The 14,433-nt window shown below is 37.4% G+C and overlaps 1 protein-coding gene across 4 annotated transcripts in view; it reads right to left on the minus strand.

Annotated features, from left to right (window-relative positions):
• Positions 1-14,433, minus strand: part of MCTP2 (multiple C2 and transmembrane domain containing 2) — a 257,644-nt gene that overhangs the window by 88,435 nt on the left and 154,776 nt on the right. For all 4 annotated transcript variants that reach the window (XM_033188895.1, XM_033188893.1, XM_033188894.1 and 1 more), the window contains one exon: positions 14,024-14,126. In XM_033188895.1, the coding sequence (XP_033044786.1) occupies positions 14,024-14,126 (103 nt within the window). The remainder of the gene's footprint in view (positions 1-14,023; positions 14,127-14,433) is intronic.

A 14,433-nucleotide genomic window follows, 5' to 3' on the forward strand; every position in this document is an offset into this window, starting at 1 on the left:
CAAAAGGTTATTTTTAACAGAAATGAATAAAGGAGCTGGTTTTAATAGTATTTTACTAGCCAGGAAACAATGCAAAATAAGTAAATAAATCAGTTTAAAGTTGAGGTCAAAATCCAAAAACACTCAAAATGTACAGTGCCAATAAATCTTCAAAACAAACAAGTTTCTCTGCTGTCCTCTCTTGGCTGGCATGTTGCATCAGTCCCATACACTAGTCTACCTGTGGACCCTACATATAAGTTATCTAAGTAAAATATCTTCAGTATCATTTTGGAAACTAATTGGCTCCCATGAAAGACAAGTTAATTAGCTTGATTTAATCATTCTCTTTTCAGATTTGATAGCAGTCATGATTTTACATAGTAGTAGTATATGTAACTGATTAAACTTCAGGCTTCTAACAAGCATACCTGTTAACTCTAAAAGGGCCTCAGCAAAACTCAAGTTAATCAAAAACTCTATTTGAGATTGTAATGATCAAAAATGTAAATAGCATAGGAAATCTAACAGCATGAAATTTGAGCCATATTTTAAATGACTATTGCTGTCGCTACAAGCATTCACACAAGTGTTCTTATAAACAGCGGTGGAAATGAGTTGAATAAGTCATGGGGGGAAACAGAGCAATTCCACTTTACAAGGGAGAGGTCATCTTCCTTCCCAAAGTCACCCCACCTCTTTCTGATTGAATAGGTTTGATACAGAAGGATGGTCTTCCTGGCCAGCAGCTAAGAGGAAGGGGGTGCCCCATAAAGACCTGGTTTCCTTCCTAAACGGTGTCCAAACAGGATTCTGAGCTTCCGCTTTGATACACAGTCTCACTTAATAAATTGTGGATGTTAAAGTTGAAAGAAATAAATACAAAAACAGCCTGACAATTTGCCAAGCTGACTTGGGTCCAGTTTAGCTTTGCTTCTACCCACAGTCATTGTACTGTTATCTTAAAATTTCCATGATTTCTTAAGGGCTGGCGAAGGATAACAGAAGAACAAGAGGTATTAGAATAAAGAGAAATATTTTATAGCAAAGGGATTTTTTTTTTTAATTTGGTAAATGACCATTTCCTGTTTCCTAACGTCCCTCACATTGTGTCAGCAAAATCAGAACCCACCTAAGGACATGAAAGCAGGCATCAAAGCCTGAGATAGAATTAAACCTATGCATGTTTGGGACTTAACTATCTTAAAAAATAGAATATAAGTTTAAAAACTGCAAAAAGTTTAAAAATTGCCGAAAAAACTGAAGTCCCTTTGAACTTCCACCAACACCAAATTCCTTTCCCTAAACATAAATTAGATAGGAATTTGGCATGTATCCTTTCTAAGTTTTATTGAGATTCTGTATTCATAAAAATAGTCTTGACAGACAAATGTTTTTAAAATTATTTGCCTAAGTGACAAATTGTATGTATTTCGCAATTTTGTTTTGTATCTATCAATATGACTTGCTAATTTGTTTATATTAGTATCTAGGTCTGGTTCATTTTTTATACTGCTATATAATCTTTAAAAAGTGAATAAACTATAATTTATTAATTCTCCTATTGATGAACATTTAGTTGCTTCCACTTTTCTAGCTTGTCTGCTCTAAGGAATATCTTTAGGGAAAAGATAAAAGGTAAAGGAAAGAAGAAACATGCTAGTTTGTATTTGGAATATGTTTGGGTTAAGAACAGGTGAACACATTTGAATAGTGTTATAATTAACACTGAGATAGTAACAGAAAAGACTACTTTAAAAGATATTTTCATTTTCCTCTCTGATTATATAATTGAACTTCTAAAACAAGAATATCAGATAAAAAGTTCTGTATCCTCCAACTTGCCTACATGAGAGCATTTATATAATAGGAGATGAAAACCAAACATACACACACACACACACACACACACACACATATTCCATGTCTAAACTAAATTTATTTATCTTTAAAAGTCTGAAAATTATTTCTACATTTGTAACTTTAAAGCTTCCATTAAATAATTAAACAGACATAATTAAAACACAGTCAAAAGAAAATTTAGAGGAGAGAATCTATATATACTTTTCATTAATTTTGAGATCTCTGTCAGCAAAGGCAAAAAGGAACAATACAGCTTTCAATTTATGACAAAAAGACAACGTAATTCATTTGGAGAGATTTCCTGAGCTGACATTTGGGAGGACTTCACTTAAATACGAGTCTTGGATAAAATAATGATGTCTTCAACTTCAGTTTTCCAGGATAAACTCTTCAAATTGACTTACTACACATTTTTGTATACTTGCCTTTTGATGGCCAAATAATGCATAATATTAGGTAATAAGTTGAAGAAACCATCTACGCAGGACAGTAATAATAGATTTAACTCGAGAATGCAAACACCCCTAATCAGGAAAATTGACATTTTCATGTCCCTTATATTATTTTCAGAAATATATCACAAAGCTTTTATAGAGCATGCTAATAGTTGATTCCTGGTTCAATTAGTCAGTAAATAGAAGTACAAGAAGTCTGTTTCTGAGTAATAATTCAGGATTTTAGAGCCAGAACCAAGTTACTGAAGATATTCTTGCTTAAAATTTTTAATTTGCCCCATACTCATGCTTAAGCCATTTAACTTTTTTATATATAAAAGAATATTAAATATATTTACCAAGCTGTAAGCACAGTAAATATAATCAGTTTTTAGAAGTTGGTTGATAAAACTAATTTTTGAGTCAAATAAGTGGTACACTCAATACATTAGAAGACTAAACTATTTTATAATCAGCATATAACAGAGGTGAGCATGTGAGAACCGAGAAAAAAGCTTCTCATCTTGAACTCTTTTAAGAAAACAGTAATTATTATGCTTTCCTATAAAGATCTTTGATGCAGTGAGTTGCCAACTTATTCAATAGCAAGGTTAATCAGAATCAATATGAAGCAATAAAACCATCAATGGCTTTAGAGAGGAAAGATACACACTTAAGATCAAAATCCAAACTAAAGAGTCATATTGATTCCCCATTGTTTGATCTTCCAGTTAGAAACTGAGGACGTTGCGTATAAATGGCATTGTTCTTTCAGCCATTATTCACTCTACATAAAAGGGAAAATAACATGACAACACCATATTAGTTGGTACCACCTGATGCACATGGAAAGTAGCTCTCCAATAAAATGTGACAAGGACAGACACGTGGCTGGGCAAGAGGAAAATCCATACACTTTACTTGGTATCCATTCACATTCTTGTCGCCACTTGGAATCAGGCCTTGTTCCCACGATGTGAGTTATACAAACAGCACGAGAAAGACCTACTAGGTCATGGTTTGCCTGCACAGAAGCTCAGCCACCAGTTAGCAGAGGCAACACGGAATTCATCACCCTATACCTCCTCCATTTCTACTTCACTTCTTCCTTCTTGAGACAATCCATTCATCCACTGCCTGAAACCCAAACCAGCTGTCCCTAAAATATGAGCTGCTCCTTCAAAAGCAATACACATTAATTCCAAAAATCATGCAAAATTTACGAGAAGTGTTGAATAGAAAAAATATAATGTTAATATAACTTTTTTTGTTTGTTTGTTTTTGAGATGGAGTCTCACTCTGTCGCCCAGGCTGGAGTCCAGTGGCGCAATCTTGGTTTACTGCAACCTCTGCCTCCCGGGTTCAAGCGATTCTGCTGCCTCAGCCTCCCAAGTAGCTGGGACTACAGGCGCATGCCACCACACCTGGCTAATGCTTTGTATTTTTAGTAGAAACAGGGTTTTACCATGTTAGCTAGGATGGTCTCGATCTCCCGACCTCATGATCCACCCGCCTCAGCCTCCCAAAGTGCTGGGATTACAGGCGTGAGCCACCGCACCCAGTCACAATGTCAATATAACATTTTTAAACAAACACTCATATGAAGTTTTTAAGGCATATTCATATTTGGTCATTTCAACTGCTAAAACAATGCAGATGAAGGTAATGCCAGCTTACACTATAAGTGCTCACTGCGTGCCAGGGAATGTTGTGCCCATCTCACACTTAACTCTGATCTTCACCATACACCTCCAATACAAGTAGAAGGATACATATCTTCACTTCAGCAACAAAGAAATGCAGACAGATAGGTTAAGTAACTTGTCAAAAATCACACAGCCAGTTTAAGGGAGCAGTCAGGATGTCAACCTAGGTAGTCTGGCTATAGCAGCATTTGCATTCTTGAACATCATGATCATAATTGAATAAATCATGAGCCATTCATACGTGTTCAGCTATCATGTTTTTTTACTTTTTTTTTTTTTTTTTTTTGAGGTGGAGTTTTGCTCTATTGCCTAGGCTGGAATGCCATGGTGCAATCTTGGCTCACTGCAACCTCCGCCTCCGGAGTTCAAGTGATTCTCCTGCCTCAGCCTCCTGAGCAGCTGGGATTACAGCAGCACGCCACCACGCCCGGCTAATTTTTGTATTTTTAGTAGAGACGAGGTTTCACCATGTTAGCCAGGCAGGCCTCAAACTCCTGACCTCAGGTGATACACCCGCCTTAGCCTCCCAAAGTGCTAGGATTACTGGTGTGTCCCACCGTGCCTGGCCAATTTTGACTTCTTTGAATGAAGTTTTCTGCTAGGTTGACTTGTATTTTCCTTATTGATTAAAGAAAATGTATATACTGTACTAGTGATATTATCCATTTGTTTAGATACTGCCAGTAACTTTTACCAGTCTATCCTTTGTCTTTAATTTCTGATGGTGATTTTTGTTTTGGCCATACTGACATCTTAAGATTTTTTCTCTCTTATTATTCTTGCTTCTCAGTTTACTTATATAGGATTTCTCCACTATTTTGACATTTTTAATGAAGTTTGTTTCAAGCGTTTGATCTTTAACTCATCTTGAAATTGTTGTGTTTGCTGTAATACACCGACACATTTTCCCCAATGGATAAGCAACCAAATTCCCAGAATTGCTTATTAAGTAGTTTATCATTTACCAGTAACTTCATCCTTCAAGTTTATTATAAATTAAATGATTTCCAATTAGTCCTCTCTCAAGGCCTTCAGTACAGTTCTAGAATTTCTTCACATAAATCTTAAGACTTTATAATTTTTTGTTTTATTTTCTGTTACAGTCTTGGATTCTTTTTCACTTTTAAAAAATGTTTTCCCATTGTGTATAGTCATGAATCTTATTTTCATAATGCTGATCTTACTGACATTTTATTCATTCCAAAATGTTTTCTATGTATTTTCTTTATGTTCAAGGTTAATACATGTTATTATCAGATAGATTATTTATAGATAATATGTTATCAGATAGTATTTGCAAATATTTCCTTTATTAAAATGTGCGTAATTTCATATTTAATTTTTGTATTGCTCAAAACTGACATAAAAGGCTTAATTTTTAATTGCTAATTCATAAACATATAAGCTCATTAGATTTTCCAAACAATCCTATGCAATAGGAACTATTATCAATTTAAAGATGAGATAATAGAGGGAATAGCTCTATTTTTTCTCCAAGTTTTTCATGTTTCCATGTTCTTAATAAATGTAATCTAAGAATGGCTTGTCCCTTTAAGGGTTGAAAAATACTCGTTCATAAAATAATTTGGATTTGTTATTTTCTTATTTGTGGGGGGGGGGGCAGGGTGGAGGCAGGGAGAAAAGGCTGCAATAATTTCATACATTTTCCTAGTCTTTGGGTAATTATTTTCACTAAACAGTACATCCAAATTGCTACAGTTATACTTTTTGAAGACAATTTTCTTTACTTTTTTATAAACATTTTCCCAAACATGGAATTGTATTATGTTTACAGTTCATACGGAGATATTTTATACCATTACAGTACCCAGGTTCTCCCAGGACATGTCTCTATAACTATTCATGTTTTCTCTCAGACCCCTCAGGGAAGCTGAGTGTTCTCTACAGTTCTTTCCTCATCCTTAATCTATTTTTTTCTTTTTCTCCATGAACCCTTTAAATGGTTTGCCTCATTTGTTTTTTGGGGAATATTTGATTTTATCATATCTGTTATTCACTTATTTTCCAGATTATTGCTCTCTGCTTTTATCTTAATTCAAATTTTCTTTCTTTTATTAACTTGAGATTTTGTTGTTGTTGTTGTTCAGATGTTTAATTGATTTTCAACATTTCTTGTTTAATGCTAAAACCATTCAAGGTAAGAATTTCCTCTGAATAACACTTTTGGCCTTTATCCATAGTTTTTATGTATAGTATTTAATTGTCCATTTCTAAGTAGTTTATAATTGCAGTTTTGGTATCTACCTTAGCTATTTGGGATTTTTTTTTCTGCCAGCAAATAGCTTGATATTTCTATTACCAATTTCTATTTTTATAATACTGTAACCAAGTATAATTTCTGCTTTTTGTGAATTTACTGAAGTATCTTAGACCCAGAACATGATCAGTGTTTGAATATGTTAAATGGGTACTGGAACAGAATATTTTCTATTTTTTATGTGTATGTATACACACACATACATTAGATCAAGCTTATTGCTTATCTTCTCCAAAATTTGAGAACCACCACCTTAGTATGCTTAGAAATCATCTGAGAATTAGCTTTTTTAAAAAAGTGAGAGAGAGAGAGAGAAACTCTAGAATCTCCTGCTGAGAAATGCAGTGTTTGCAGAGGAATGTGCAGGATCTTCACTGCTAACACTTCCTGGATCTTCCCAAATTAGGGCCTTCAAGAGACATCCATTCTCAGCCTTTTTTGTTTCTAATTTTTGTTTCGGGTTTTTTTTTTTTTTTCTTTTCTTTTTTTTTTTTTTTTTTGAGGTGAAGTCTTGCTCTATCACCCAGGTTGGAGTGCAGCGGCGTGATCTTGGCTCACTGCAACCTCTGCCTCCCAGGTTCAAGCGATACTCCTGCCCCAGCCTCCTGAGTACCTAGGATTACAGGCGCATGCCACCATGCCCAGCTAATTTTTGTATTTTTAGTAGAAAACGGGGTTTCACCATGTTAGTCAGACTGGTCTCGAACTCCTGACCTTGTGATTCACCTGGCTCAGTCTCCCAAAATGCTGGGATTACAGGCATGAGCCACTGCGCCCGGCCTGTTTCTGATTTTTTAAAATGCTGAATACATAATGTATATTGTTTGACAATTCTAGTTTTAGTATTTTTCCCTATTTAATATGCATATCTATTTCTATGAAAAGTTATCCACTTAAAGGTTCATATTTATAATGACTATTTATTTATTTATTTATTTATTTATTTATTTTGAGATGGAGTCTCATTCTGTCGCCCAGGCTGGAGTGCAGTGGCGCGATCTCTGCTCACTGCAACCTCCGCTGCCCGGGTTCACACCATTCTCCTGCCTCAGCCTCCCGAGTAGCTGGGACTACAGGTGGCCATCCCCACGCCCAGCTAATTTTTTGTATTTTTTAGTGGAGATGGTGTTTCACCCTGTTAGCCAGGATGGTCTTGATCTCCTAACCTCGTGATCCGCCCACCTTGGCCTCTCAAAGTGTTGGGATTACAGGTGTGAGCCACCGCACCCAGTCTTATAACCTTATGGTTAATTCAATATATATATTTTTTTACCCCTAAAACCTGTATCAAGTTTTTGGCTTACCTTTCACTTACATTTGTGTAGGATACTTTCGTTCATCCACTTGTGTATTACTGTGTTTTAGGTGTCTCAAAGAAGCAGCAGTTAGATTTTACTCTTTGAATCCATGTAAGAGGTTTTTCCACTTAATAGAAAAGTTGTACTGATTTAACATCTACCACCATGTGTGATTCACCCAGCTTTCTACTTGCCATCAGGAGACTCCTACAGTCACTCTTTCTCTCTTAGCCTGTCTGTTCTAATAAAATACTTATACTGTCTACTCCATGGGGCTCAGGATCTATCCAGCATGTTAAACATATTCTTGCCTAGTTTCTAGGACCAATGGGAAATTTGTGTTATTTTGTCTTCATTTATTTATTTCAATGGACACATTGGACCAGGAGTAGACAATGAGAAGAGTTGAAAGTTTCCGTTCAACGTGACCATTTTCACCCCGTATCGGGACTCAAGTTTTGTCTTTATCAAATGATTTCCCAGGTGACACATCCCTCTCTCCTTTTCACCTATGTACACTGCTCCTCTACCCTATGGCACCAACTTGACTCACATGGAATTTCCCGACCAAATCTGTGCCCTGGAAAACCAAATCTTGGCAACAGATTACTTTTACTTTTTTTTTAAGCTTAAATATAAATCAATATTATTTACTTTAATGGCCAAAAATTTCTGTATTAACCTAAAATAACCTAGGATTGTTCAAGTCCATTTCAATGCACAAACCCATCACAGGTGAAACTTGGGCAACAGAGTTAATTGGAAATGCAAATGGAGATATACGTGGCATTTATTTGGTACAAGCCATCATAGAAAATTTGTCCTATAAAACTAATTAAGTGAAGCTGTTATTGGTGCAGCCAGCTATCAGGTGTGCATGGATTCACAGAAAACACTGGGAATTTAGAAGGGCAGCATAAAGACCCATGCTTCTGATTATACAGTCATTTGTGACATTGGCCTGGCTCACACAAAAGAACTCACATTTGATTCAAAACGCAGGTCTTCGGCCGGGCATGGTGGCTCATGCTTGTAATCCCAGCACTTTGGGAGGCTGAGGCGGGCAGAACACCTGAGGTCAGTAGTTTGAGACCAGCCTGGCCAACATGGTGAAACCCTGTCTCTACTAAAAATACAAAAATTAGCTGGGCGTGGTGGTGGGCACCTGCAATCCCAGTTACTCAGGAGGCTGAGTCAGGAGAATTGCTTGAGCCTGGGAGGCAGAGGCTGCAGTGAGCCAAGATGGAGCCACTGTACTCCAGGCCACGTAACAGAGAAAGACTCCATTTCAAAACAAACAAACAAACAACAACAAAAAAAAATTGCAGGTCTTCATCAAGCTGCAGATGACTTCTTATTTATTATTAGGAAATACCAATATATGCATGCTTTTCCCATTTTACAGATTGCCATGAAAGCTGATTTTCAGTCTCCTAAAATGGGTCCACTGGGTAATTTGGAGAGGGTAAATGTGTGATTCAATAAAAAGGAATGGCCTAGAGGAGAAGAACTGAAGAATCCAGCCTGATTTTCGGACAGAATGAAGATCACTTAATTGAGGATAAAAATATTAAATAAGTCTTTTGAATCAGTGAATTATCAGAAGATAGTGTCTACTGCCTGACATGTTTTTAGATTCTAAGGTGTGCTTAGTGTTCTCTAATGCACACTTACTACGTTACTGTTTAGAAGATTAGAGGAGCAATGTGAAAATGAGTAAATATTAGAAGTCTTCAGATTATAACACATTCCAATCTCAATTTTTCTACTGTTTTATCCATGAATATTGTATTAAAACATATTATATATCTATATAAATAACTACTTTTTCTGAAAAAGATGGAAGACAAATGAAATATATGGAAGGATAGCCCATTGGCCTGTATTCTTTCAATTATGATAAACATCTAAGCATATATCTATACATATATAAGCCTTGAACAATTCACCATCAATAATGAATATATTTATATGGATTTTAAATAAGCCAGTAGTCAGTTAGCACATTCACCCTGATTAAAAAGATATAGTGAATTTAGAACAGGCTCTTTATTTACCAGGCTTAAATGCACTTAGCACATTACCATTTTGAGTGAGATTAAAAATTGAAGTATATTCTATACTTTATACTTAGACATTTAAAAATATAGTTTGCATTTTCTCTAAAAGTATAAATCAAGTTATGGTTTATGACCTGATTAGAGAAAATGAATTCTCAAAAAATTTATTCACATTCCTCTTCAAGAAACACAATTTCTGTTTTTAAACCTAAAATAAGGTATTATTGATTATGGCTCCATAGCCTACAAAGATCAGAGTGAAACAGCAACAAACCAATTTTTATGACTCTCTCTCATGTTAAAAAACAAAACAAAACAGAGAAACAAGTCCTTCTCCTAAGAAGCATACAACATGAAATCTAAAGGTGTTCTTTGACGCTTAATTCTGAGAGTTTCAGCCAAGTCTTCTGGGAAGAGTCTTCTCTCTCACTAATTTGCTTCATACTAGAGCCAAAAGTTTCTTCCTAGTCAACTGCTCCAATATCTCTACCTCCAGGTCAAAAATCTTCAGTGACTCCCTGCTAAAATAGTAACCCAGACCTCCCTCAACCTTTCCGGGACTGCCCTCAGTGAGTCCCACTTCCCCTCCATGCCCACCCTGAGCTCCTGGAAGCTGGGTCCCTCCTCGTTCCCAGACATGGCCTTTCCCCTAAACCTCTGCTTCCCTCATTCTCTCCCTGGACCCTCTGTTTGGAATGACCTTTATTCTTCACCCATCATACACTATCAACATGCCACTCATCCCTGATCCAGCTCAAACTCCCTGCTTCCTAAGTCTTCCTGAACTTAAACCCATCCCTCCTACTTCCCACTGCCCTTTCTCGTTCCCGTGGGACTTATATGTTTATTTGGATCTTATGTGTTTATTGCACAGATGCCTTCCTGCAGCATATGCAACTCTTCAAGTCTGCGCCCCTCTTGCCACCCAGCAACCCTGACCCTGACGGCACATAGCACAGTGGTTACACAAAATGGCCTCTTGATTCTTGCTTTGGGGATGATATATACTTAATAGTTACTCACTGTGGCATTATAACAAACTCTTAGGAGCTCAGGCTTTAGTGTGATACCACCTAAATTCAAATCCTATCTCTATTACTTACTAGCTACAGTATCCTTTCGGTGCTTCAGTATCTGTATTTGTAAATGGGCATAGTAATAAAGCCTGCCTCATCCAGTCCTTAGAGAATTGATGATTCAGCGCACGCTAAGTGCACGGCACACAGCTTGCTAGTTCACTATTCTATTGCAAGCATCACTCAAGAGAGATTAAAGAAAAAAAAAAACCTAGATCTAAATAAGCAGGTTAAAACACATCCTCTAAATCACAAGTTAGAATTATTTGAAAATAGAATGATTCACAAAACAACTTACAGCTTATACTTTGCCAGTTAAATTGAGGGTTACGGTAATTTTAAGATCATATTTATATCTAATATTAGACAGAGAATCAATTCATTTGGAGAGGGAATGTAGCAGGTGGACCACTGAATTTCAGGAAGAGCCCACATAGATGCATTAGAAGATGTGATCACTTCCCCAATTTATCAGTCAGGAATCCGGAAATGAATCTGCATGGAAACAGAGTGAACAGCAGCAGCCGAAGCACCTTATTGAGTGTACCATACCAGGGATCCCAAAGTCCTTGAGAGGAATGGCCCAGGCTGTGCTGCTTTACAAGGTGGAGACCTTGCAGATCAGCGGTTATTCCTGGATGTACACAGCACTTTTATATTAGAAACAAACACATAATGTGGAACAAATCAAGCACTTCCTGGCCTGAAACGCTTTGTGGCTTTCCATCCCCCACTATGAAAAAGTCAAAGTACTTCAATCTTTTTCACTTTTACATCCGCCAGGGTCCTCTCCAGCTCCACCCTACCCCGTGTCCTTTCCTGTTCGCCACCAGGCACACTTGATCAATCTATACTGGCTGCCCAGCCACCGCTGGAATTTGACAGTCAAGGTCCTGCCTCACAGCCCTCGAACTTGAGAATTTCCTGCCTGGGAGGGATTTCTCAGATATCCACATGGCTCTCTCCCTCACCTCCTTAAGTTCCCACTCAAATGCCCCCTTTTCCATGAGGCCCTCCCTGGCTAGCAGCCGGAAAAAGGTGCCCTTCCCCACACATATTCCTGGCAATCCTCTCCCTCTTTACTTTTCACCATCTAACATTCTGTATACTGCTTTTGTTTTGTTTATGCATTGTTTCCTGCTACTATAATAAAAGCTCCAAGTGAAAAGGGAGCCTCCCTCTGGTCGTTATTAGAGCTCTATCACCTAAAGCACTGCCTGGCACAAAGTGGACGCTTGATGAATATCTGTGGAACAGATGAATGAACAACAGATCATAAAGCAGCTTATGACCAATCTGAAAAAAGTCCCAATCGAGGACTCCCTGCATTTCAGCCAGGTCGTTCATGAGATATTCTACCTTGTATTTTGAAAGATACGTTTTGAAAAATGCATTAGTTTAGGTCAGTGGTTCTTGACTGGAAGTGATCTCTACACCCTCAGAATATCTGGCAACATCTACATACATATTTGGCTGTCACAGCAGAGATGTGGGCAGGCATCACTGTTATCTAGTGTGTGGAGGTCAGGGAGGTGGCTGGACATGCTACAATGCACAGGGCAGCTCCATATAACCAAGAGTGTCCTGGCTCAAAATATCAATAGTGCCAAGATTGAGAAACTCTCACTTAGCTGGAGGTAATTTCTTAGATCTTCTAGGGAAGGAAGGAGAGAGGGAAGGAGAGAGAAGGAGGAAGGAAAGGAGGACGGGGGAAAGAGGAAGGAGGAAGGGAGGAGAGGAAGGAGAGAAAAAGGAAGAACCACTAACCTAAGCTAATGCTTTTTACAAACCAGATCCTTCAAAATACAAGGTAGACGGTTTTGTAAAAGCCTACTTTAAACGCAGCCACCACACACCTTGACTTTCTTTAGGTTGGCTACAAGGAGGGAAGAGGAGAAAGATAGAAGGGGGGAAGGGTTTGGGGAAAGGAAGGCAGGCAGGCCCGCAAGCTAAGTCAATTGTTGGTACTATAGAAAGACCAAACACACAAAACTTTTATGTACAAAACAGAGGGGAGTATAAAAAAAAAAAAAAAAAAAAAAAAAGGTCATGTTCCAAGCAAGGAATAAAAAAAGTGAGATGAGAAAACTGTCAAGGAGAGTCTTTACTTCTAGTCCCCCAGACCTCTCTAAAGTGTCCCCCACATTCCGGTTACATGTATTCTCATGGGAGTAACTGACAAAGTTGTAATAAAAAAGCGGGGGAAATCCCAAATTGCCATCTCCTCTCTGAGAGCTGCTCGACTGGTGCCGATGGCTCAGAGCATGTGGCAGGAGCCAGCCGTACCAGGGAGCAGATGCTCCAGACAGGCTCTCTGAGTAACATCAGGGATATGAGAACTCGGGGAGAAATTAACCAAGCCCGCAAACACAGAAGAAAAGATATTAAGAAGTACAGCATTCCTCCCTCTGCAAACATCATGCAAGTTAGGCTAATCTCATGGTTAAATTACAGAGTGCTCCATCCACAAAAATCCACAGATAGCTTGGGAAAATAAGTCTTTGGGAAGAATAAAGTCTCATTGGCTGATAAAGTCATAATAAGCCTAAAATTGTGTTAATGGTTGGATGAAAAACTGGAATTCTCGCTTCTCAAACAGTACATTTGGTACACCCATTGCTGTCTAATTAAGAGATGAATTCACTCTACTGTTCCCCCCTACCCCCCCACTCCCCCCCCCACCCCCCGCCACGTAAAGGCATTCTTTGGTGCTTTCTCTTCTGAATTTTGTATTTTTTCCTTCACTGACCCTGGTGCATTATCTTTTAGTTGGACTGCCAAAACACTTTTCCTTCTCAAAGAAAGGCTCTCTGCTTTCTTCCACAAAGCATTTTTTAATTTTGAAACCGAAAGCAAACATGACTACTAAAAAGACAAATAGAACTTTTGGGAAAATGGTCTTTAGAAGAACTGAGAACAAATGTGCAGTTACCAACAATTAATCTTTGAAGAAATGTACAGTCAGAAGGTATAAAGAAATACATGTGTGTTTTTCATTAATAAATAGAAATTCAGTCATTGATCTATATTTCTTGTAACCAAAGACAAATTCCTACCTTAAGATGGAAAGAATGAAAATGAATTGAAAAACTAGTCAAAATGTTTTGGTTGGTTAAATCAATATTGGACTGAAACAGGAAAAAATTACATCCCTGTATATCTGAAACTACTGAAAATATCAGATAAGAATGAGGAATAAAACAGTCGTTTCCTGCTATAGTTAGGAGGATTTTTTCTTCCAGGTTGACAAAGATAAAGCAACTCTAGACCATAGAAACTCATCAACTATAAAATGACTCACAAATTGTTTATTAATAAAGGAAACTTACGGACAGCAAGGGAATGGCAACTTTTCCAAGAAAATCTGGGGGTTTATCTCCATCTTCATCAAACACTGTCACTTCCAAAACATCATGGATATCTTTAATGGGACTGTAACAAAAATATCATATATTATACACAAAAACACACAAGTGAAGTCTGTTCCATGAAGATCTGGAAACACTGTTTCACTAATTAAGTCTGTATGTCCTTAGAGTATAAAACTACCATTTAATTAAACTCCAAAAATTAAATCAAACTGACTGTATTCCCAAACCTTCCATCATAGAAGATTCAGACATCCATATGAAAAAAAGAAGTCAACTTTTTTACTATGACATTTTTCAAACAGTATACCTGTACTCAAGGGTAGGACTTTCAAAGAAACTAAAGAAAGGATAGGGAGAAAGCATTCGCA

The sequence above is a fragment of the Trachypithecus francoisi genome, unplaced genomic scaffold, assembly GCF_009764315.1.
Source record: "Trachypithecus francoisi isolate TF-2019V2 unplaced genomic scaffold, Tfra_2.0 Lachesis_group3, whole genome shotgun sequence".
NCBI lineage: Eukaryota > Metazoa > Chordata > Mammalia > Primates > Cercopithecidae > Trachypithecus > Trachypithecus francoisi.